Here is a 26,638-nt window from a genome sequence, read left to right as displayed (position 1 = left end):
CAAAGGTAAATATTAGAGGGTTTCCACTTTTGGACCTTTGGTTTAGAGCAGGCCTTGGTTTCTCTGCCTTACATCATCTTCCTGTGGTTTTGCAAGAAAATCCAGTAATTAAAAAATGATGGGATGTCCTGAATCAAAGAATTGTGGAGTGGTTTGGGTCTACCAACCTCACAGGACATGGGGCTTCTTCTAGAAGCTGCTTTTGTAGGCTGAAACATTTTAGACATCAGGAGGTTAATCTCTAGGAACACAGGATAGAGTTCCAACAATTTAAAAAATTTTATTTCTGCAGCTGTCATTTTTGGAAAAGTGTGAATTTCCACGATGTTAATGTTTGCTAACATGTGGCATTATTATGATTGTTATGTGTTTGATAACTAGGGATAAACACCTTTCTCACTTTTCTATTTCTCAGTATTCTCACTATTCCCACTTATATTGTCAAATGTGTAAAAGAAGAGGACAAGAAAAAATAATGGTGCAAGATTTATATGTGGAAGAAGGCATATTGCTGTTTTTGAATTTGTGGAATATAGGCAAGACTATGGACTGTCTCCATTCACCCAGTTACTATCTGTGAATTGAGGAATTTTTGACTACATTTCGAACTTCCTAATAACTTTCTATCATTTGTTTTTGCTGTCCTCCAGAAAAACTTTAATTTTGCTTAATGCAATCTTCCTCTTTTGTTATTTTGTTTGTTTTCCTGTTTTTAAACTGAGATAATATTTTGCACATCCAAGAGAAAGTGCACAATGACAGTCTTGGGCATGAAGTTGCCCAGAAAGGATAATAAATACCATAGACATTGCAGTTCTTGTTATTTTGGTTTTTTAAAAAAATTTCTTTATCTTTGTTGTTGCTTTGTTGTTGCTTTGTTTTTCTTTGTTTTTATTTGTTATTTGTTCCTAGGGAAACTGGTAATTGTGTTTCACCTAATCTGAAACCATTTATTCCCTTAAATTTGAATTTTACTGTTGCTTTAGTAACTGCAAATGCAACATACACCATTTTCAATTAGTATTATCCATGGTAAGGCATAATAGATATGGAATAAGAAGCCACTGGAGATGTGCCTTGGCATTCTGACAAAACTGGATTGTTTTCAAGCACACTGGAACTAAAATGTACTTTGCTAAATAGCAATTGGGAGAGGAAATATTATTTCAAGTGAAAGATGATGACAAATCTAAACCAAAGTGTAAATTGTCCTTCAAGAAGCTCATCTAACCCCAATTTTTGAGCTAGTATTGTTTGAAAAATGTCTCACTAAACTCCCTTGATTACATTACACATGAGGGGAAGGAAGTCCTTAAGGTCCTCAATGCTCATGTTAATATTAATGAAGATAGAGGTTGTGATTGGATTTTTCTGCTTGGTATTCCAAGGCATATTTTTTAATTTTTATGGAGAAAATCCCATGTAAACTTAAAAACCCAACCAGCCAAATAAACCTCCCAACACCTCCCCAGCCTGAGCCAAACAAAAGCTTAGTGAAGCAGTAGATTTTATTTATGGGGTTAAAATGCGGTTTTGTTGCACTAAGGTGCTCCCAATTTGTCAGTGGGGGAAGGCTTGTCTCCTGTCAGCTGTTAAGGACAAAGTGTAGCCAAAATGATGTCAGGTATAATGCTTAATTCAGCAGTAATTAAAAGCCTGAAAAAAGAAGAAAAAAAAATGTTTTTTTCCCAAATCTGTCAATGTATCTGTGGATACTCCCAGGAAAATATCTCATGCCCTTAGTACATGTGAGACACCTTGCAGGCAATCATTGTGGACATTGCTTGTTAATGAATGCCTCCTGAAGCCAATGAGAATACAGAGCAATGGAGCATTGGAAAAAGACTGAGGTCTTTTGTGCTCTAGGTCTTTGGACTTTGTATTTCAGTCTCTCAGCACTCAGAACGAGGCATTCTTCTATGGAGAGCCAATTATATAAATATTTAATGCATATTTTTCAGCAACTCTGGTTACAGAAGCATTAATTGTCTAAAACATGTTCTGCTCCTGTATGTTACTTATATGGGGCTGATATGTAATACACAGCTCTTACAGAATTAAAGTTGAACAAGCAAGGCAAGATTTTCAGTGGCAGTGGAGTGAACATGGTGAAAATATTGGCAAGTTGATTAACTATTTAAGAGGAAATTATGTCTCCACTTTAGACAGGATTTTGAAGTAGCCCCATAGGATTCAGGTGTGATTAAATCAGCATTAAAATAATGATCTATAATAAAAGGTGGCTAAGCAGAATGGCTGCCTGCTAATAATCCATATTATGAATCCTGGGGTTTTTTAATGACTGTGTTGTGACTTGAATAGATGAATGGGCAGACAGAATCACTCTGTGTATTTTAATTACCATCCAGACTCTTTGTGCTCAACTATGAGGTACCTTAGTCAGAATGGCTTCCAAGAGATGTAGAGAAAATTGAAAAGATGTACAAAAATCATCTATGTTTTGTCAATAACATTTAAAAAGCTCTTGGGTAAGCAGTGGTAAATGTCAGCAATTGTCTGCAGATTGGGAAATAGTCATCCATATCTTGAATTTTAGATGAAGGTAGAATAGGGTTGTATATGCTGGTGATACTTACAATGAGACTGGGCCAGAGGCATCCAAATTTTACATACTTTTTTTTACATAATGCTGTTTCTAGCAGACTTGCCTGGTAGAAATGGCCAGTAGCCTCTTAAATTTGTGTTTTAATTTCCCTGTGTCCTGTTCTAAGTTCTGTCACCTGCTGGGAGAACTGTTTCAATTCCTACAAACTGCCTGGCAGGTGAGAAGCACAGAGGGAATAGCTGTGGTACATCTCTGCTGAGGCTTGGCAGAGGGAGAACTGGACACTTGCAGGATAGGGCATGCACAGTAACAAAACCAGCTGCTTGGCCTGTTCACAGATGATTCCCTGAAAACGTATTTTAATTATCAGTGCTCTTGTTTGCAGCAGAAGTTTTACTGTGTAAATTAAATCCCTGGGGAGGGCTGGAAGGGTGACACATGAGGCCCTGAGGGAAGTGATGCAGCCGCAGTGCCTGCAGAGGAGGCCTGGAGGCTGAATCATGGTAATAATTTCTCCAAGGCATTTGGGCCAGTACAGCTTCATGAAAATACAGTAGTAAATGATAAGATAGTTTGGGGAATTTGGCCCTGGGATTTGTTGCTTTTCTGAGCTGTTAAATGACAGCGGTCAGGCTGCTGTTATTGGGGTGAGGTGCTGGGTGAGGACTGCCCCTATTGCAATGCCTCATGCATCTGGACCTATTCTTTGTCACAGCAAAAAAAAATCCTGAATTTCAGGGCTTCCTTTGTAGGGGAAAATGAGACTTTCTTTGCTTTCATGTCCCCAGGCCACTGCTTACTTTGTCTCTAGCAGCAAACAGCCCTGCAGGTATATCCAGTGCCAAAGGAGTCCTCACTGTTGAATTTCTGCTGGTTGGGTAATTGTTCTGTGGTATCACTATTTTTTTAGAGGTATTGCTGGTTAACCATGAACTCACAACTCAGGAAAAAACCTTTGCCTAAATCAGAGTCACCGAGAATTCTGCTTTGGAGCAGGTGCAACACTGTAGATAAGTGTTCACTGTTTTCAATATGTTGCTTTTATACATATATACATTAATTTATGTACTGGTTTATGTTTTTGATATAAAGGATCTGAGCTAAAATAGTCTCTTTCATTCTCTGTTTCTTCTTTCTCTTTTGTAATTTTTTTTTTTCTGTTTGTTTGTCCCTTTGCCATAAGACAAATTAAAAGGCATTCCGTAAGGTGTCATTCTGCGTTCTCAGATTCAGGAATGGATTCTAGCAGAGAAAAGGCTGGGGGGTATCTGACAGTGGAAAATAGTCCTTGCAGGACTGTCTTATGGGAAAGAAACTCTCAACTGTATGTGTGTATAGGGGGCGAGGGGGTGGAATTTGCTATCTTTGTCAGATCCAGGGAAAGGTAATGTAAATAATGACTCAGGGTTCTGGGATTCTTGCATGTTTTGAGCTCTTCATGCTTTACTGATTATTCTAATGGCTCTGTGTGTCATTCTGCACAAATTTGAGTTACTATAATGTCTTGTTGATCATGACATTATGCTCAGACAGACAAGCAATATTTTTCTAGGAAGTGAGACGCTGTAGGGAAGAAATGTCCCAAGACATTTTACGTTGCTTACACTTTCAAATGTTATACTGCAATTGAGAGGGAGGCATTTTGGGGTGAAAACTGGATTCAAGATTTTCAACATGAACAGTGGAGGAGTCTGTTCAAGAAAAAACAAAGCGATTTCCCCTTAGTAATCAGAACACCCTCTTCAGGTCCAACTGTTTCTTAAATCCTTTGCAGACCTAAGCTCTAGGTAGGAAAAAAAAAAGGAAACCGTGATGTGCAAGCCACAAATCGTAATCAGATTATATTCAAAGTGTCTTTCCTGGTCACTGCAAGATCTATTAACTCATAGAACAAGGCGAATCAGTCAAAACCATTTCATAGAGTTGCTTCTGTCATTCCATTCAGTAGTTCCAGGTTAGCCATTATTTTGTCCTGAAAAGAACAACGAACAAACAAACAAAAAATTAGCAGAGTAACATTGGGCTGCACAGTTCTCATTAGCATTAGTGAGAGTTTGATGGCTAAATCCCCATGCACAGCAGGGAAAAACTTATGCTTCTGGGTTGGTACTCTCCTCAGTACACAGTGCTGATAAATGTGTGCCCCCTACTGAACCTCTCTTGTGTATGTGGCTCACAGTAACAGCCCAGAGAAAAAATCATGTTAGATCTTGACTTATGTAATATTGTGCTGCATTCTATAACATTCTGTAATTTCTGTGCAGTTACTCCAGGTCAGCATTAATGTAACAATGATTTCATCCCTGAAACTAATTGATTGGACAGAAAATTATCTCATTTGAACTGGTGCATGTTTTTAATTTGTTGGTTTTTTGGGGGAGGCTGTTTTGTTTTGTTTGTATATGCTGATAATGGATATGTTTGCTTTAAGCTCTGCAATCTAGAAATCAACTAATAAGTTCTCTGCTAACTTCTCCCTTCAATTCCTGGATTCTGTAATCATTTTAAAGCATTAGAGAATCACTAAAATGATTGACACCCCATACACTGTACTTTTAAAGAAACCCTGGAGGTGGAGTTCAATAGATGATCTTGGAATTTCGTAAGATGTTTCCTGGTAAAAGAAATAAAAGATATTTGGGACAGAATGAGCTAATTGTAGCTGGGATGGGAAAATGACTGAACAGCTATGTGGGCTAATATTTATCTTTTTTTTTTTTTTTGGAACATCCACCTTTTCAGGGGAACAAAAAGATACCAATAGGAACATTTTCCTATGTAAATGTAGAGGTGACCATTGCTTTCCATAGGTTGGAGCCAACACAGTACTCTGGAAAAATATCAATATCCTTCTGTTCTGGAGGAGCCCAGTTGCATTTCCCTTAGTCATGTTCCAATTCAGACATGGGGAATTTCTCTCCAGTCTTTGTCTATGGGTTCACTAAGCTCAGTTGTTGTTTACCTGGAGTAATTTAGTAATACAAAGAAAAATTAACATTTCAGAGATATAGAATATATATATTCAAAATCCTGCAAACACTTAAGCAGAATTCCATGCTGACATCTCCAAAGTGTTAGTTCAAACTACTGTAATTTTTCCTTAATCCCCTCAAAATGGGGAAGGATATTGCTGCCCATCCTATACTTAGGACTTTTCCTGAAGTCACTCAAAGTCCTAAGTCTGCTCCTACTGAAACTGGTCACAGAGTGTGAAGGATAACTTGAGTTTCCTAATGGAAAGTTTCAACTCCATGCATGTCCTGTAAGTCACAGGGTTTTCAAGTTTTAGTTTTTCTGGATTTAAGTGTCATTGTTTCTATCCCTTGCTTGCCTCATTCCTATTATCCTCACCCATTTATAAGTTTGCCTGTCTTGGAAACCTCTGGTGTTCTTGCTCTTTTTCCAACTTTCATATTCCATGCTTCATTTTGCAGGCTTTGACTGATCATTCTTTGCTTGCCTCTGAGGATGTGCAAATGTTCAGCTGTCACTGAACCCAGTTAGGTCATCAAGACAAAAGTAATGTTCTGAAGACCATGTTGCTATGGAAGGTCACTGGAAGGCTCTTCCACCTTTTCAGTGTGCATACTCTGGTTAGTGGGACCTAGGAAATTTCATACCATGGTTTTTGTTAAATTAGGGGTACTTTCAGGCTTCTGCAGTGCAGTCAACCCACTGTGGTGCCTCCCAGGCCTGGCAAGCCTCCCTGCTTGTTACAGGTCCCTGTGAGTTCACTGGATAATGTTTACTCTCTGACTGCAGTGGCACTGCTCAGCTTTCACAGGTTGGTGAGAGGTGCCTGCTTCATCTCACCAGTGCTTGACCTGCTCACCTGCCTCTGGCCTCTGTATATTCCCCTCTGTCCCTTCATACCAGACTGCAGGGCTGCTTGCCTGGCCACCACAAGGCGCTCCATTTCTGCCCACGATGCTTTCTCCATATCCTGGATCCTCTTATGACTACTTTTTTTTTTCTTTAAAAGACCCCTCTGCTGTTCATGTTTTAACTCTTGGAAATCCTGCCACTCCTCGGTGTCACTGTATCTTTCTTTGGTCGGTGTGAGGTCAGCCCTTCACCCTTCCCTGCTGCCCATCAGCTGCCATCACTCACAGGCCTGTGTGAAGTCACAACATTCAGGACATCTTGATGACCCCTGTGGGTCCCTTTCAACTCAGAATATTTAATTAACTGTGATCCTCTCCATTGAGAAAATCCACAGCTGGGACAGCTGGACATGCATGGTTCCAAAGTGCTTTTCTCTCAGCAACTTCTGTGCAAAATTTCCTCCCTCCCTTATTGTCTCCTGTTTCAAAGCTGTCCTTAAGAAACTGCTCACCCAAAGCTGGCCAAGTTAAGATTCAGTGAGGCACCAAAGTTTGCTCATTAAAGGACTTGCTTTGCTTTTCAACTGATGTGTTGCAGGAGGCACCTGAGAGCACCACAGTGACGACCTAAGATACAGCTTGCACCACAAGGGACCCTGGGTTGTTTTTCACCTGTGAGCCACAGTTCACAAGTGACTCTCCTGGAAAATATTTGCTGGTATAGGGATGTTTTGCCACATCTGGCCACCAACTGGCAAGTCTCTTCACAGAAAACTCAGCCCAAAGAATGCTTTTACCAAGATCCAGCTGCAAATTTGTTATTTTCCATATCTTCATTAATGCTCAGATTCTCTGGCAGGACAAACCCCCCCCATATCAGGTGACCTGCTAGGTGGTGTAATTAAAGACAGTTCATTTCAGTATTTAAAAGTAGGTGTGGTTTTATAATATAGTGATTGGGAACCCTCCTGATATCAGTATAGCAATTCTGTAGCCATGTCCTGTGTGCTTAACAATTCTCACTTCCATTATTTCATAAAAAGGTGCAAATGTAATTAGAATGTAAAACGAATTTTGTTCATGTTGTAGAATTTTAAGCACCACAGAAGACTAGTAGGTAGCTGTAAAATGTATTCCTTCAGTTGTATGCATAAGTACACAGTAATTATCAAATATAATAATTGGCATATAATTACAGAACACTCCAGTATAATTGAAACCACAATAAAAAGTGTAGCCAAGGAATCATACATCAAAAGCTGTAAGCTGAATCCAGGAATTGAGGCAGTAGGTATCCTCCTGCTACCTGGACCCTTGAAAACAAAGGGGGAAGTGGAAGGAAGGAAGGAAAGAGGCAGAATCAGAATCCCAGGATGTGTCAGGCTGGAAGGGATCACAGTGGGTCACTGGTCCCACCTCCCTGCTCCAGAGCACAGGACACAGGATTGTGTCCAGACAGCTCTGGAATATCTCCAGTGAGGAGACTCCCCACCCTCTCTGGACAATCTGTTCAGTGCTCAGTCACTGCCCAGGACAGAAGTTCTGCCTCATGTCCAGGTGGAACTTCCTGGGATCAGTCCCTGCCCGTTCCTCTGGTGCCATTGCTGGGCCCCCCGGAGCAGAGCCTGGGCCCTGCTCTGAGCCCTCCCTGCTCACAGGGACACCCAGGGCTGAGGGCCCCTCTCAGCTGGGGCTCCTCTCGAGGATGGACAGCCCCAGCTCCCTCAGCCTTTCCCTGTCAGAGATGGTCCAGGCCCTAAATCATCTCTGCAGCCTCTGCTGGCCCCGCTCCAGGAGCTCCCTGTCCCTCCTGTGCTGAGGAGCCCAGGGCTGGACACAGCTCTCCAGATGTGCCCCAGCAGGGCTGGGCAGAGATGCAGAATCATTCCCTGAGCTGCTGTCATTTCCTTAATACAGACCTAAGGGCTCTTTCAAGTACTAACAGGACAGGGTAAACTCCTATTGCCTGATACTCTCCATATCCAGGTGCCTGTATTCAGGATCATTTTTGTATAATCAGTATAAAGGGGTAGGTGCCTTTGAAGAGCAAAGTTCATGCTGATTCTCAGATGCCTCCTGTTCAGAAGATTGACAGGAGCTTGAGGAGCTGCTGTTATCTCCCGGAGTCCCTGAAGTGAAGTCTGGCAGAACTCATATCTGTGTCTTTCACTATGTCAATGCCAAAACTGCTGTGAAATGAGTTCCTCCTTTTAGAATGAATAACTGTTCTTCAATTTAAAATGTTAAATACATAAGGGCAGAGAAAGGAATCAAACCTCATTAGCCAAAAACCGTTATGGGACTGAAGGTACTTTTGGGCATAAGATCTCCCATTCCTGTGTTCCCTGGCATCCTGTCTGGGTTCCTTTCAGTTCTGGTTTCCTGTTTTCATCTCCTTTATTGTTGAACAGAACACAGCAGAAAACTGGAGGTGAAAACCATGTGAATGCTAAGTTGTTCCACTGGAAAATGGGTTTTCAAATCCTGCAATCCCAGAATGGTTTGGGTTGGAAAAGACCTTAAAGATCATCCTGTTCCAACTCCCTGCCATGGGCAGGGATACCTTCCACTGTCCCAGGTTGCTCAGAGTGCAATAAAATCTGGCCTGGAACACTTCTAGGGATGAGGCAGCCACAGCTTCTCTGGGCAAAAAATGTGTGAAAGCATTTGTGTGAAGGGGAATGAGCATGAAAAATGGGAAGTTTTCCCTTGGCAGCATGTCTGTATTTATATTTACACTTATTTCCCACAACTGAAAATATGCTTCCCACAGCTTCCGTTCTTAAAATATTTTTCTTTCACCTGCACACACCTGATGTAAATCATCAGCTTTCCCTCCTCACAAGAAATTTGTCTTTATTCTGCCACTTGCCTGTAACATTGACAGCTGTATTTATTAAAGACCACTTTTTAGCAAGTGTAAAACTTTAGTTGGTAATCATATATAAATCCTATTGAATTGTGTAGAATTTTGCAGTTACTAAATTTTACTTAACAACCAGTTTTGTTCAGTTGGTGGCAAGAGGTTCATTACTGCCATGAAATTGCTGTTATTTTTCTCCAGAGATTCTGAGTTGGACAAATGCATCATAATTAGATGTTGATATATTGATCTATTACTTACAGGCAGTCAAAGTGTGCTGGAGTGGAAATGGAAATGTGAAAAGCCCAAATGGTGTTCATTCCTCTGATGGGGGCAGGAGGAGAAGCTTTGAATGCCAGTTTCCCTGGAAGGGCAATGTTCAAGTGGGGATTTCTAATTTGGTTATATATAACTGTGTATATACATTTGTATCTATACATATACATTCATACTAAGATGTGGAATTGAGGGGAATGAAGGCATTTTTTAGACTTCCAGAGTTATGCAAACCGGTGTGTTTGTACTTTTAGTCGAAAATAAGGACTGCAAATAGCTGCATTTTTTTTTTTTGTAAACCATCTCTATAAATATTTGAAAAGAGCTAACACATGTTGCAAATATTTAGTTAACAGTCTTTGTTAAAGCAAGATTTGAGAAAGCTCTAAAATCATAATATCTTACCAGTGTAAGAGGTCATTTTGTATGTGTATGAATGTCCCAGTTGAAGCCTGCTTTAGCCAAAACATCTGTTCAGTTATCTGTGATTGATGTGTGAATTTCTTGGCAAAAGCCCCACTGAACATTTTTTAATAGTGAACGCTAAATTTAAAGTTGTATTTTTAATGTTTTCCCATCATGTGCAGAAGTTATATAACCAGAGCTGGATCTGTGTGGTTACTGCTATTTATACTACTGTTGGGGTGTACAACAGATGAGAATCCAGCTCAGTTATTCAGTGATCCAGTTAATCAGTTCTGAATCCACACTGAAAAAGAGATATTACCAAGTATTATCTGTATTACCAAGATTATAATTTGTGTATAAGAAAATAGAACAGAGTAGCCAAGATAAATCAAAGTAGGAATATAAGGTGATATGTGCTGTCCTCCCAAATTTGTGCAAATGAGACTTTGATCTGACGGAAGAACTTTATAGTCAGATATCACAATGCATTTAAATTATCCATGACCACAAGAGCAATGTTTGCATAATAGAAGTGCCACGATGTGCATGTAGTAATGAAAGGCAAAGGCACAATTTTCTGTATTGTTTCTTTAGCAAGCTAAAATATACATCTAATTTTTCATGCCTCAGTCTTCTCATCTCTTTTCATTTGCCAGTTACTGCTTAAATCTGCTAAATTTTGTTTTTCTTGCTCCCAGTTTTGCAGATTAAATCTCTCATCTCTGAATACCTTCCTTACTGCATGCCAACAGAAAGCATTTTGTGATCAGTATTAAACAAATACTGATAGATAGCTGGTCATGCCCCTGCAAAGGGACTCAAGTTTTGCTTGAGGTATCTTTATTTGCTGAAGACTGACAGAACAAGTGGGAAGAAAATAAAAAGTTAAAACAACCCCTCCCACTGTTCCCTTTTTTGATATCAGTCCTGACATACCCTTTGTTATAAACTTAATGATGTCACTTGAAGTGTGATCACACTGAACGGTTCATGTATGCAACAGTTCTCAGGTGATGCCAGGCCAGAGGACAGTGAATGCTGTGACAGTTTGTTACGAGAATGTGCCCTGAGGTTTTTTTCAAGCTAAGAGTCTCTCAAGTTCTCAGGAGAACACCCTCGTGCAGCGCTCAAAGCTTGGCATAAGAGTTTTTACTCTAGAAATCACTTCCCGTATGTTCTGTTTGTGAATGCTCTTGGAGTACCCTCTTAGTATGTGAGGTTAAGTGTGTGACTCCATCAGGGCTTTAAAAGTGATGGCTACATTCTGCAGGCCTTAATAACAGTAGTATAAAGAGATTTTTGCTTTCCCCACTGGTTTCTGAAAGCTTTGACTTGGCATTCATGAGCCACTCTCATGATGTATAGAAGGAACCACAATGGAAAGTAAAAGCATTATGGGCCATCAAGAAAAGGCTTTGGGGTGACCTCAGCATGGCCTTCTAGTTCCTGAAGGAAACCTACAGGGAAGATGGAAGCAGACTCTCAACAAAGGCTTGGAGTGACAGGACAAGGGGTGATGCTGCTCTTGGCCGTGCTGGAGCTCCAGGCTAGGTCTATGGTGCCACTCTGGCTCGGGCAGTCGCCAGGAGTGGGGAACTGCAGGGGAAAGGCGATCCCACTGTAGAACCTTCAGAGCACTGAATCCTGCTGGGCTCTGCCAAATCAGGCGTTGTGGGTGATGGCAAAAGAAAGGAGGAGACTCACTTGGCTGTACTTCCCAGGAACAGGTTTATTTGGGAGAGGGGATGAGCACAAGGGTCTGGGCTGGCAGAAATCAGGACCGAAAAGAGCTCTGAGCACCTCTGGGAACTGGGTTTTATCCCTGGGGCAGGCACAATTCAGGGTCCAATGGGAGCTCAAAGAGGGAGGGGTAAGGGGAGGAGGTTTCAATATCAGGGACCAATGGGGATACAAAGAAGACGGGAACATAACATAACAACCAATAACGTGTTGAGGAAGGGATGATATACATGGAAGGAGCTGGAAGGAGAGGTGGGATTTACCATGATGGATGGGGAGATGGGGCAGGGTAAAGGTGATTGATGGGGAATATTCAGGAAAACTGGGAGGGGTTTACATAACAGACAACTGGAACCAACCAAAGCAGTAAATGGGGGAGAACCAGGAACATACCAAACAGGTGAAAAACTAACAATTTTAATACAGCTGAATAAAAATACTACAACAAAGGGGAAATGACTTCACACTGACAGATGTGAGCAGATTTAGATTGGATATTACAAGGAAAATTCTTCTTTGTGAGGAATGCTGAGGCCCTGGCACAGGTTGCCTAGAGAAGCTGTGGCTCCTCAATACCTGGAAGTGTACCAGGCCAGGCTGGATGGAGCTCTGAGCAGCCTGGGCTAGTGGAAGGTGTCCCTGCCCATAGCAGGGGGATGGAACTGAATGATCTTTGAGGTCTCTTCCAACCCAGGGCATTCTGTGATTTAGGTGTTCTGCTGCTGAGCATATCTTACTCTTATGAAGTCACAGCCTAGCATAGTGTGCTTGTGGCTTTATTGCTTGGTCTCCCTTTTGTAATATTTAACAGAATATTTAAGATTTAAATATAATATTTTACAGAAAATCGTTGTGGTAGAAATAGAGGAAAAATAGGACAGAACCATGGCAAAACAAAAGCTCAGAAATATTCACTGATATAATGTATATATATTTTAGAAGGCATGAGTGCAAGCAGCACTTTTGTGTGATTTTGAGTGAGCTGATGTAAAACAAGCAAAAAGGTTTATGAAAATGACAAAATGTAGAGTACTTCTAATGAGACGTAAAATGGACTTTAAGATTTGGAGGATGGAAGGTACTTACTGCTATCAGTGTATAGCACCACATTTATTACAAAAACCTGGTAGTGAATCCCTGTAAATTTCAATTTGTGTGATGCCACCAGGATTGGAATAACAAATATTACATTTTTTCCTTTGTAAATTCATTTGCCTCATGGCATAAAACATTTTGGCAGCGTATCAAGTTAATATTCATATTCTCCATTCTATCTGCTAATTATTTTTTTTAATAATGGAAAGTTTATGGCTCACTTGACCCTTACATCTCTAGAAGTGATTTGTTCAGCTTTCCACATAAATTATCATATCTTAATGCCAAGCTAAAAGTAAAATCTGACTAAAATGTTTTCTTTGCATGCTGTTGTGAAATGTATTGGAGAACCTACAACTTTATGTGTCCAGCTTTAGCAAAATTGGTATTTTGGTGTTTGCCGACAGTTTATTCTTAGAATTGTAATAGAAAATGAAATTCATATTTCATTTATTATAATTTGGCAACTGATTTTTTTAATAATCCTCCTTTAATTTTAGGTTACAAAGGACTAAACTGACATAAGTTACATATTCTGACTGGCTGGTGTCTTCTTTTTGCATTGGCAGAGTGACTGTGAATTTATGGTGATGGAGATGAGAGCTAAATCTGACCAACAGAATTTAGGGCATGTAGAGAGCAGTACTGCCAGGATGGATGAAAAAAGTATGTGTTCTAATAGTTATTGTACTGCAATCTACAGATATCTGCTGATATCCTCCCTATTTTTGGGGAAATAAATGTATTGAGGTCTGGTTTTCAAAAGTGTTGATAATTCAGCACATTCTGCAGAGATCGCTAGAATGTGCTGGCCAATTAACATTCCTGAAAATCCAATATTGTCCGCGTACTGGCTGATTTCAGTGATTACCATGCTCCTGTGGGAAGATACTGTTTTGAGCCCTGGTACCACATTAGCTGAGGGTGCTGGGTCCCCTAGAGCTCCAGAAATATTCTAATACTGCAGTTTCCATCCAGGAGTAAGGTAATTCTTGGACTCTGAGTCCCAGCCCATTTGCCAATTTTCTTGTGCTTGTCTCAGCTGCAGCATTTCAAGCAATTTATCTCTGCTATTTATCTCTGCTTGCTGAATTGCTCAAATTTCAAGGCTGCTGCTGATCTTGCTGCCTTCTAATCATCTGTTGAGCCTGCAAACACCCAGCAGAGCTTCTCAGCTCCATATTTCATCCTGGAGCAGGCTTGTGCCTCACTGGCAGGGAACTGCTTCTCCAGGTATTGTCAATATTGCCATGAAATGATCCTGTGCTGTGAGATTCCCTCAGTACAGTACAGGGTCTCTAACAGTTGCAGTGGTAAAATATTTAGGAAACAGCAGGAATGGTACAAACATTTGTGATTCTTTTACTCTGATGCTGTCCTGGTGACAGCTATGTTCAATTCAGGTGCTTTCTCCCATATGATATTGTTTGCCCACTTAGGAACCTTCTAGGGATCTCTATCCCAAAGTCTGGCATAGTTTCTTCTTAAAATGTTACTCAGTTTTTGCATGCATAAGGCAGAAGTACTTCCCTCCTGCATTGGTATCTATGTCCTTTTGTTGATTTTTAATTTGGCTTTGTCTGAGGCCCTGTTGTGCTTGCTCTGAAGGGGTCTCTAGGCAGTCCATAGACACCCTGTGTCCTTATCATGCAGGATATCACAGACTTCCACAATAACTTCCCCAAGTTTCCAGAACAAAAGGTCTCAGTCTCCTCAGTGATTCCATAACAAGGCTTTTGTGGGTCCTCTGAACCAAATTTTGATCTAATCTCTTTGGGGGTGAGGAGGCAGAGAATGCACACTGAGTTCAAGATGTGGATACTGATATATCTGAATGGGGTTTTTTTCTTAGTTTTTTTTTTTTTTCCTTAGTCTTACCTAAAAAAATTGCAGTAAAATTACTTCTTGGCTCTTGGAAAATACTGAGCTGCTGTTTTTCAAAGGATTTTCTGTTGCAAGCTTGAGGTGTCATTACTGACCAGTATAGGTGAAATCAGAGCCCAGCGTCTTATTATTTGAATCTGGATTTAACCCACGTATATTGATTTATATTTATTTACATTGAGACCTGTTTGCCATTGTTCAGGCTCCTACAAAGCTTTTCTACAGTTTTTCACAGTCTGCCATTATCCTTGCTACCCTGAAAAACTTTATCTGCTTTATCTTTCTCCGGGCCACTTTAGCTGATATTGGATACTGCTAACACTGCAAAATCCCCTGAGTGACTTCTTATTTTTTTCCAGCAGTGCAGGTTCTCCTCCTACTCAGTTTTTTGTTGTTTAACTGATAATTTCTCCACCCCTGGACCTGTTGCCTTACCCAAAATGAGTTACATGATGCTACTGTGGGACCACCCCTGCCTCTTCCCCATCTCTTCCTATTTGCAGTGAAGCTGTAGCTGTCCAGGGAGGTTTTGGACTCCCTGCCAGCAAACAAACCAATCCAGATACTTTGATTATCTTCATCTTAATCCCCTCCCAATCAAGCCCCTGCAAACACAGTCAACCTTCCTTTCACTGCTACTGATCTATGGAGAGAGAGACCTCAAAGGGCCACATCCTGGAAAAGCTAGTAGATTTTGATTAGGAGAATACTCTTATTAAACTGAATATATTTGTACCATCTGTTAACATTTTCAAATTACAGAACGACCCCTGAAGTATTTTTGCTAAGAATGAATTGAACTTTAAAATCTTTCAACACAAAATTGAATCAACCCTTTATATGATTGTTTGTTAACATCCCAGATGAACTACGGAGTGATGAAGGAATATTTTAAAATACCCTTCCTCTGTTTTTCTGACCTAAGTATTAATTTTTTTTATTTTTTTCTCCAAATCATTGTTTTTCCCTTGAAATTAAGTTTGCTCAATTTCTCTGTTTCATTAATCCCCCCCCGGTAAAATGCCTGTTATCTGGCCTAAAGATTGACTTCCATGATCTTGCTGCTTCATCTGGAAAATTGTTTAGGCCATAAATCTCTGTGCAGATTAGTGAGTCTCATTCCCTCAAGAGGAATTACATTTTGCCCTTTTTAACGTTAACTCTTTGGCTTCAAGAAGTTTGTTGATTTTATTATTGATAATAAAGTTTGATATTATGTATTCTACAGAATATTGGGCTATTTTTTTAGCTATTTTGGCTCTGAATGTAGCCAGGCAAGGTGATTACATGATTTTCCATTGACACTGCCAAAATACAGGAGGTGGTGGAGTAGACACAGTCCTCCCTTCCTCTTTGAGACAGTTCAGTTTGGGTGGGGAGGCTTTCAATTTTACATTTTATTAATGTTATTTATGGTATTCAGTCTCAGAAGATTGTGCCAGGCTTTCATAGCAAAAATTAGTGTCATTGGCGCAGGAAAAATTTGCTGATAAAATTATTCTAAATAATTAGGGATTATTTTGCTTTATTTTTGCAAGTCATATTTTTCATGCTGCAGTGATTAGTGGACAGAGATAAACATTTGGAAAATATTGATGAAAGTGCAGTCACTTTTGAAATTAAAATACATATTTAGAAAAAATTAAAATTAATTACAATCTTGGCGTATTTGTTACTCACCCGCATATAGGTCCTGCATTGAACACTGCAATAATGCACAGGTCTGTGCCTTGGTTTTGGTTTTTTTTTTTTATGTGGCAGATTTACCAATCTATTCTGTATTTGTCCTTGAGTTTCTAGCAGCTCATTTTAATTTTGTTCCTTGCCATTAAAAACTGCCATCTTCTTCAGGGGAAGCACGCTGTTTTAGGCTTCCTGTGTCATCTTCCATTCAGTGACACTTCCTGTCTTTACATGAGTGGAAAGATTTTGATTGGAGAGGATGCAATGCCATGAAGAAACATTGCAAAGGATGAGCAAAGCCAACTGTTTCATTCCACAATTCTTTACCTAAGAAATTGAGATTATATAGGGGTTTTTAAGGTGTTTTGGCCAGATCTTTCATGACTAGGTGTTCTGTTCTATGCTTATACACACTAATGTATTCTTTAACTGTTTATGTTCACAGGTGGAAGTAAGAGAAAAAATAAACAAGACATTTGCACTGTCACTGTTGGTAGAAATTAGGAAAGAGAAAAGCAAACTGTCAAAATATGTAAATTATTGCAGCTTTGCTTAAGGTCTTGAGCATGCCTGTGTACCCATGCAGTGAGGTAAATCTATACTCTGGAGAAATAATGATAATAGAAAGGGGAAAGTTTGGCAAAGGTAAAAGAGCTACAGTTTTGTGAAGGAAAATATGAAAATTATAAAATGCATAATATATAGACATAGTGTCTTATTAGTTTGTTGCCTTATTTGTGCACTTCTCAATCTGGAGCATATTTATCTTCACAAAAGCTTTTTGATAGAGGAAAATTCCATTGTATTCGTAGACTAAGAGGCAGAATTAAATTACCAGCCAACAATTACAGGATACAGTCTCTAACATAAGATAATTGCTGTGAATTGACATGTCTATGTCAGGACACTCTGGGTGTTGTTGTCTCACCTGGACCACTGCCCTGCACTTCCTTTTACTAGTGGAACTGGCCCACACTATCATTGGTGATGGACTGATTTTGTATCCTGGACACAAAACTTTAGGAACAGAAACACACGGTTTCCCAGATAGAAATTCAATCTGTTTGGCAGAAAACACAGCCACATTTGCAGCCTCTGTCTGAATCTGGCAGTGCTGTGTCATGCAATCCAGTGCTACCTGTGCTGGGGGCCAATGGCTCAGCACTTGGCTCTGCTCTTGTGAAATGAAGGTGATCACATTTCTGTGATAATAACAATAAATTGCTTCATATTTGCACTAGCACATCACTTTGGTATTTGCCTCGATTTCCAGGGCTGGTATCAGGAGAGCAGACATTCATTTTGAACAATGGCATTTGCAGACATGATGGATCCATTTGGTGATGGAATTAATGGGAATATGATTACTTTTGCTGAGCTAATAGGACCTGTCTTTTCTTTTCCTCACTACAAACTGTTTCTCTGTCACTTTCCCAGTGTGTCTACATTACCAAGGCTTGTCTCGTTATATGAACTGGAGCCATTAAAATATTGCTGCCTGGGATATTTCTGTCTATTTAATAATCACTGAAGGATAAAATGTTTAAAGTTCAGTTATTTGGGTTTTTTTTCTAAGAAGTTTACATGCTTCTGGTTTTATGATGTATGCCTTTTCCATTTCCTATGCACATTTAAAAAAAAAATCATTAGAAAGATTGGCAGTTCCCTGAACTCCTTCAGACATTAGTTCATAGCTTCTTTTCATCTTCTTTCTACTCTTTGTTGGTGTTATTTTTTCTTCCTGTTAAGACACACAACAGAAATATTTTTCTTTGGACAAGTATTTAAAAAGAACTATTTAATATATAAGTTATTTATAAACTGAATTCCTTAAATATGAAGTGATTAGTGATTTCATGATGAGAAAATAATGAGAAATACTTACTAAGCTGTAACATTCAGCAATGAATTCTGTAGTTGCAAAGTTCCTAGGAACAGCATGCTCACCATAAAAAAAAAGAAATAAAGAAAAGCCTGGGGCTCTTCCAAAAGAAAATCATTGGTTTTGACCTTTCTTGGCTTGATAGTGACTGACAAACCTGATGCCTTTAGTATCGTATGATTTAGCTCATGTTAGAGATGCCTAAATAAATTCAGTTTTGCTTAGTTATGCTTGTCTAGCCATGTTTCAGAATGTTCAGCTTTCAGTAAAAAGAATAATCACTTTATATATATATATATATATATATATATATATATGAGAACTTCTGTAGTAATAAATTTTTTTTTTTTCTGCTGTGGCTTTGATGGCAATAAGTTTGCAATAAATCTTAGACTTGCAGCTGATGCAGGTCCAAATATGTTTTTCTGTTAAGGCAGAAAAGATAGAAAAAGTCTCCTTTGGAGAAATTTGAATTTTATTCAGCCTATACACTTCCAGTCCAAGACAAAAAAAATGCAATATAGGCTGCTGTTAAAGCTCTGCTTTAGACTGCTAAGAATCATTATAAACTGAAAGAAGCACCCAATATCTTTTTCTTCATGTGCTGACTGAAAAGCAAAGCAGACTTCCCAGATTTTCTTCCATTTGACTTTAATGCTGAGCTTTCCTATTGAAATGGGAAAACTGAATTCAGCTTCAGAAAACAGAGAAGCAGCCAAGATATATTTATATCTTGAATAATTCTGAATTAATTTATTGAAAAACTTCCACTCTTGAAACTTACTGGAAGAGCTCTGTAACATGGAATATAGATTTGGCAGGAAAAAGAAAGGGATCATGAGAGCGACAAATCTGTTTGTCATCTGCCTAGGAATACTTATTAATTTAAATAATATAATCAGGGAGTGCAGTTATAGAGATATGGAACAATGCAGGGCCAAGGATAAAGTCCTGTGGGACATCAGCTGCTAGTGAAAAAGGACTCGATTAAGGATGGCTGTATTAAATAACAAGTGAATGGTCTAACAAAAACTATGTTTGCCAGCAACACATGTTGGCTTTAGTGACGCATCCAGAGTACAATGAATCAGCAGGAGTGATTCTGAGCATTCAAAATAGAAGACTGACAGCATTTCTTTAGATCAAAATGATGAGCATGTGCACAATTATCATTTCAGGTGATTAACCAGAGGACAGCAGTTAGGGGGTGTCTCCAGTAAACAGTCATAAATCCACTCTGGCAAGGAGAAAAGCAAGTTCTAACTTTTGGAGATGTTTGCAATAGAAGAAGCCCTCTGGGAATAAGTTAATTGAGCAGATCCTTGGCAGACATCATAAGGAAAAAAGGGCATTTAGAGACACCTGGAACTGCTGCAAGTGAAGCCTGGAAAAGTGAGGAAAGGAATCTTACCAGAGGAGTAGTTCTATAGGTTTTTATTTTGGTGAGACTATAGAAAATGAGCTAGATGTTTCATCTCTCAAGCTATGATATGAAATTGATGGTTTCAAATTTATTTTAAAATTCTTTGATTCATTTTAGTGTTAGGAAGATGTGGGAGAGGTAGTTCTAGTAATCCCAGGGTTAACATCCAGCAAACCATTGTTCTGCATCTTTTGTTTACCATTCAGCAGGAGTCACCTAGTCCTGTTTTCCCTACTTCATCTACTTTGCATTAGTGTTTATTAAAATTACCTCAATTTCCCATCATAGGGTGTTTTTCAAAGCCTTTTAAAGATTTTTAATGGTCTGATTCCTCATCATCTGATATCACTTCATGAACAGCACAACTTTCCAGGTTATTTTTGTTCAAACATACAAGGGTCATATTCTTCATCTGGTCTTTTCAATCAAATTATTTGCCTAATTTTATTTGCAATCTGTGTAGTCATATGAGCCTGAGCTGGAAGCAACCAATTAGGTCACACTGTCCCTCCTCTTGCCAACATGGAATATAATCTCCCAGACAGGGACACATGCTTGATTTTAGCCAAAAGCTCAGAAGAAACTCCTGATCTTCACCCACTGAAATTTAACCTCTCATCTGTTATTAATCTATTTTCAGTAAATGATTACCAGTACATCTGCTCATGCCCAGTAAATTTTTCCTTCCTTCTATTAAAGCTGACTTCCGCAGTGGATTGATGGAAGAGAGATTCTGCAGCTCATTCTGCTCTATAAAATAGCATTGGTCCACTGAAGAAATGTTAGCTGAAGGCGAGGGGGTGATTTTAGTCACTCATGGTGCACCTATAGGTGAAATAAGAGCAAAGTGATTGCAACAATAGTAGGATTTTCATCTAACTTTTTTGGTTTTTAATCAGGAAGCATAAGGACACATTCAGCAAATGCATGTTTGGGGTTTACATAAAGATGGAAGCAACCACACAAGGATCATTAATCTTAGCATTAATCAAGCCTTTGAATCACAGGATCACTGAGGTTGGAAAAGACCTCCCAAGATCTTTGAGTCCAGCCTTTCACCAGTAACCACTTCGTCATCCAGCCCAGAGCACTGAATGCCACATCCAGTCATTCCTTGGACACCTCCAGGGATAGGGATTCAGCACCTCCCTGGGCAGCCCCTTCCAATGCCTGACCACAGTTTCAGTGAAGAAATTCCTCCTGAAAGTCTTCTTGTGTCCACTTCCGTGTCCTTCCCTAAAGGAGATGGTCTGACAGTCTGCATTCAGGAGGATGACAGCAGAGGAGAGTTTTCAGGAGGGCTTTGAAATCTGAGAAGGCAGGAGTTGTTTGGATTTTTGTCAAGAAAATTCCCTCAAAGAGGAGGTGCAGTATGGGAGATAGTGTGAGAGCTGGTTATTGCCTTGATTTCTCTGATATTCTCTTTCTAATCTTCCTCCCAACTTTTCTTCCCTACATTTCCACAACAAGCATTTATCCCTGTCATTTACTGCTACAATTTATTTGTGTGCCTTGAGGAAAACACTGTCTGGACCTTCCTTCATTTAATTTTCGTGTTTTTCTCAGGGGTGCTGCTTTCTGTTCTCAGGGTGCCTTTCTAGGTACCTCTTTCAGGTAGCACAGATGTGCTTCAGGACACCTTTTGCACAGCTTGCAAAAAACTGGCTGTGCCAAAGCTCTTTTGGGAATTTTATGCTTCTGAGAAGCATAACCAACCTTTTACATACACATGAGGCTCGTATCTCTATTAAGAAGTTAAATTTTTATGTTTTCTTTAGGTTTGCTCCTCCAGCTGCAGATATTTAGGGCAACAATGTTGGGCCTGATTCCCTGTAAGGAACCACTAATCTGATGAAGCATCTGGAAAATAGTTGGGCAAAACTGAAAATGAGAGCTTAAGCGAAACCCACCCAGATCAGGAGAATTGTTTTTTGATCTTGTTGGTTCAGATGGACACAAAAGCCCACTAAAGAAATCAGATCCATTCTAAAATATCAATATACAAAAAAAGCTGTATCTTGGGGGTTTCTCATTCACATAATTCCAAAATCTAGACCTGTAGCTTTCTGTCATCCTGCTGCACACACAGCTACACTGGCGGCAGTAGATTAATGGGTTTTAGAGCATAAGTGATTCAGCTTTTAAGGAAAATGTCACTTTGCAGCCCAGTTGTAGCACAAGTTGGTTATTCCCTGTGATTATTGCCTACTGTTGAACGATTTAGTTGGAGTTGACAACTTGAGATATTATCACTACATTGTGTTCAAGAATATTTAAATACATTGTTTTCCCTTATTTTATGTTTCAGAGCAAGAGCCAAGGACTGAGTTTTGTCCGTATACATGCACCTTGGCAAGTTCTCAGTCGAGAAGCAGAACTTCTAAAGATAAAAATGCCCACTAAAAAGGTAAATATCTCCCATTTTCTATCAACAAGTTTTATGATTGAAGGAGCAGGGATCAGAATAATCATGAAATATATAGAAGCCTGTGGAGTTACTTTGTTTCAAAAATCAGAGAAAATGAACTGTCAGGCTTATTTTTCACATTTCCAAGTCTTTTAAGATGATTTACTGTTTAGAGCTGTATTTATGATGGGCTTTCCAAAGGGGTTTTAAAGGCCACAGAGGCAGCTGGCTGATGGACTGCATTCAGGAGGGTGATGACAGAGGTGAGTGTTAAAGAGGGCTTTGAAAGCTGAGAAGGCAGGAGCTGTCTGGATTTTTGTCAAGAAGACTTGTCAAGAACTGGGGTAGTATGGAAGATAGTATGGAAGTCTAATACTATCCTAAGTATTCTGGATACTTAGGATAGTATTAGACTATCCTAAGATTCTCCAAAGAGAGAGAGGCTTTCCCCAGAAAATTTTCTGCTTTGGTGGTATCAGTGACTCAGTGAATTCAGACTTGCCTGTTTTCACTAAAACTTCAGCTAACTCTCTTTTCTGTCTGTCTCCAGTAGAGTTGCTGGCAAACCTTGTAAATTCTGAGTAGCAAATCCCCCAATCTGTGTTCCTGAAATTATTTAGTCCATTGGTTAACAACTCCACTGGAGTCAGGGAAACTGCCTTGTGCTTTTAGTTAGTGATACTCATGAACTGTACCAAAGAACACTTACTTATTTCTTTGCATTGTCATTATAAATAAAGGAAAAAAAAAAATGTTTTTGTTTTCTCCCACTGAGTTATTTGATCTTTGTTTGTTTGACTTTTTTCATCGTTTTCACCCATTAAAAACTTCATTGTGGTTCATGTTTCAGGTTGTTACAACCTGTCATTATCAGAAGACTGGCCAAATGAATCTTTTGTACTCTTAATGTGTTTGCATTCCAAGGGGGAAAAAAAAAGGATATTTTCAATCAATCTTTGAAAATGAGTAGGTTTCAGACATCTACAGTACCCCTAAAAACTTTCTACATATTCAGCTCCTCTCTTTGAATTCTTCCAAAATTAATTCCTTTTATGCATTTTTAGTGCCTGCTTATTTCTCCCTCCTTCTGCCCTCATGGGAATTTTCCTCTCCAAGTTTTTTGCAGATGCACCAAAGTAAATTTTACACTATTTCAGTTGGTGGATATTGTCATCATTTTGGCCTGGGTTAAGGTCTGTCCAGGAGCTGATAATCTCTGATGGCACCCTTCTCATTCACAACATTTCTGTATCCCCTTCTCTCCTTTGATTGGGACAAAAAATCCTCTGTTATCCTCAAAAATAAAAAAAATACTCTGGTATCTCTAGCTGTAGAAATGGCAGCAGCGCGAGAAACAAGCTTGACAGGGAAGCTCTATTCATGTCCTAGGGTTTGGGTGCTTTTTTGAAATTAAAAACAGTCAAAAGAGGAATTTCCTTTGAAGGAAAAAAAAATCCACTTTGAAAAAACTGAAATCTTGTATTTTGGGGATTTGGCAAAATAAAATAAAAAAAATCAGCCAGTAACCACTAAAAGGAAAGTTCTGGTTTTGTTCAAAGATACAAGATATTGCTCTCAAGACACACTAGGTATTTTCTGTAATGCTATTTTTATTTATTCAAGGATCTTATTAAACCATTAAAATAAAAAAAAGGCATTTTCAGGGAAAGTATTTATCCACCTCTAAACACAAACTGGTTGCAAATATTTTTTTCCAAATGTTCAGTTTTAAATCATCTTTCAGAATGTAAAACATGCTGGGAAAAGGTACTCTCTGAGCCCTTTTAACTATATATAAACTTCTGGATATGATAATAGAGCTTTTTCGGTGAGTGAGGCTATGCCAGGCTCAAACATGAGTACAGAAACAAACAGAAACAACTGGGAGGGTTGCTTTGTGGCCTGAGCTGTGATGTCTCTGGCTTTAGTGAGTCTTGGGGGAATGAATCCTGTGACTGGAGTACTGGGATGGGGAAGTAAAGGCTTCTCAGGAGGGGGATAGGCAGAGATGGAGAAGTGGAGGAGTTGTCCTGTATGGAAAGGAAAAGCTGCAGTTAAGGGATTATAAGGTCGACAGCTTCAGGGTGAAGGTTAGGGGGATGGAAAACAAGGCAGATGTCACTGGGTGTTGTATAGGACTGAGGAATTATTCTGTAGGCAACCAGGAGAAATTTCTTTTTCTTATGGTTGATGCCCACTTCCCAAACATTAATTGGGAATACAGCACTGCTGTGACAAGGAAGTCTGAGAAATTCCTGAAGAGTGTTCAACGTAATACTTCGCCACAAAATGAGCCAGCTAGGAAAGATGCCCTCCCAGACTGAGTACTTGTGAATAGAGAAGCATATGTGGGACATATGGTTGTAGAAGGCTGCCTTAGCTACAGCAACCTCAAAATGGTTGAGTTTAAAATATTCAGTCTAATGAGAAAAAAAAAGGTCAGCAGACTTGTTGCTCTGCATTTCAAGAGAGTAAACTCAAAACCACTCAGGGAGCTACTCAGCACTGGTCCCTGGGAATCTGTTTTTGAGTGCTTGGTTGAACAGGGAATTCCTCATGGAGATTGAGAAGAAAAAGAAACTTTCCATCTCTAGCAACAAAGCCAGGCCTCACAGGAAGTTTAGAACGCTGTGGTTCACATGTCCAAGGAGAAAATACAAAAGGCCAAAACTCATCTAGAGTTGAAACTGGCCAGTGTTGTGCCACACAACTAAAGGACTTTTTAAGGTATGTTAATAACAAGAGAAGGTGTGATGAAAACATTGGACCAATACTTGTTGGAAATAGTCACCTGACAAACAGGGATGATGGAAAAATGGAGGCCTTCAATGCTTTTTTTGCCTCAGTCTTTAATATTAATAATCTTGCACTACCTGGTCCTGAGGCAGAGGACTGCAGCTGTGGGAACAGTTTGTGGCTTTCCATTCGAGGACACTGAATTTTTAAGGGACCATCAGTATCCACTGGATGTTCAGAAGTCCATGGGGCCTTGTGGCCACAGCCAGTCCTGGTGCCCATGTGGTGTGTCCAGGCAAAACATGGACCTTGTATGCCCGTATGGTATGGCCGTAGGCGCCCCTCGCCCCCTCAGCAGCGCTCTCGAGTGCACAGCATCGCCTTCCCGCCCTCACCTCCACCCTCACGGCCACTCCGGGACCTACTGCCAGACACAATGCCAAATAGGGCATAAAAGGCACAAAAGCCTTGGGACCTCTGGGTGAAGAAGTGGTTCTGGTCTTTTTTTCTGTATTAACAATTCTGCACTGAATTGTGTGTTTTTTTTTCTGGAAGCAGCTGTGAGGGACAAGAACTTTTTGAACTGCAACCCATATGGAATTCAGGTTATATGGGAATATGTCTTCAGAGAAGACACTTATTTTAATTACAGGTTTAAACAAATGTGTACAGCAAATCCTTTCTTCATTTTAGCGTGATGTTGGAAGGGACATGCTGATGTACAGTTTTTTTTCCTCAGATGTATGAAATCACAGAAGAAAAGGGAATACTCAAAATGTTAAATGAAATTTGGTGCAAACTGACTGAACCTCTGCAACCCCAGGTGCCACGACAAGAAAATACCAAGATGAAAACCTTATCCTACCCATTTTCCAGAGAGAAAATATATTTGTGAGTACTTTAAAATTTGATGGACAATGAAGAAAGCTGGAACGTATTGTTTTAGTGCTGCAATTTCTTTTCCCCACATTTCAGTCAAAATTCAGAAATTAATCAATCATATCTAGAAATCCTGAGGAGACATCCAAAATTGTCAGATTTTCAGTGGATTAACAGAAATCTAAGCTGCAGAGACTTTTCTGCCAGTGTTCTACTTCTGCAGGATAAGGCACTGGAAGCCGTGCATCAAATAAAATTTCCATATGTTTAGCTTGAAAAGTACAAATCCTCCCACCAAATTCCTGATTATTTGGTTAAGGATATTACTGCCTGCTTTGAAAAAAGCAAGAGCTAGTAGAAATACAGTGGTATTTTCCATCCTGATAGATTTATTGTAGCAATTAAAATTCAGCTAATAATATACAGATAAGAAATTCTTGACACCTGCCCTTTCACTCAGAATAATATTTCTGGGTCCAGTTTGACATGAAACACTCTTTTTTCCTCCTGGGTGTCTCCTCATATTTATGTCAAATAAATAAAATTCAGTAATAAATACAGTGACCCACCATTTCATTTATTGCCCTCTGACAATTTTAACTAATTCTGAATATGAGTCAAATTGATGGAGGAGAATAAACTGGGAAGCTAATTTCACATATGATGATCTTGAGGTTTAAGGGAAGGCATAATTCCAGTGCAATGGTTATCTGAAATAAGTGAAATGCTGAGTGTTTAGTGGCCAGGAAAAGAGTAATCAACATGTACTAGTTTGAAATCAAACCAGTGAGAGATCGCAAGTCAGAATTATAATTTAATAGGAAAATGATAAAAAGAATAAATGCAATAATATCAAAAACACTGACAGAGTCAGAATACAGCCTGGAACCCTGTTAGGGTGATGGTAGTCGTCCAGATGAGGTGGCCTTGTTGAAGCGTGATCCTCTGGAAGAAAGGGGGTCTGGTCTTCAG

The 26,638-nt window shown here is 39.4% G+C and overlaps 1 protein-coding gene across 1 annotated transcript in view; it reads left to right on the top strand.

Annotated features, from left to right (window-relative positions):
• Positions 1-26,638, top strand: part of LOC107204120 (anoctamin-2) — an 85,202-nt gene that overhangs the window by 10,008 nt on the left and 48,556 nt on the right. Inside the window, exons 4-5 of the mRNA XM_033514694.1 lie at positions 21,953-22,051; positions 25,527-25,678. Of these exons, the coding sequence (XP_033370585.1) occupies positions 21,953-22,051; positions 25,527-25,678 (251 nt within the window). The remainder of the gene's footprint in view (positions 1-21,952; positions 22,052-25,526; positions 25,679-26,638) is intronic.

This window comes from Parus major, chromosome 1A, assembly GCF_001522545.3.
Source record: "Parus major isolate Abel chromosome 1A, Parus_major1.1, whole genome shotgun sequence".
Lineage (NCBI taxonomy): Eukaryota > Metazoa > Chordata > Aves > Passeriformes > Paridae > Parus > Parus major.
This window is presented reverse-complemented; position numbering and strand designations above follow the sequence as displayed.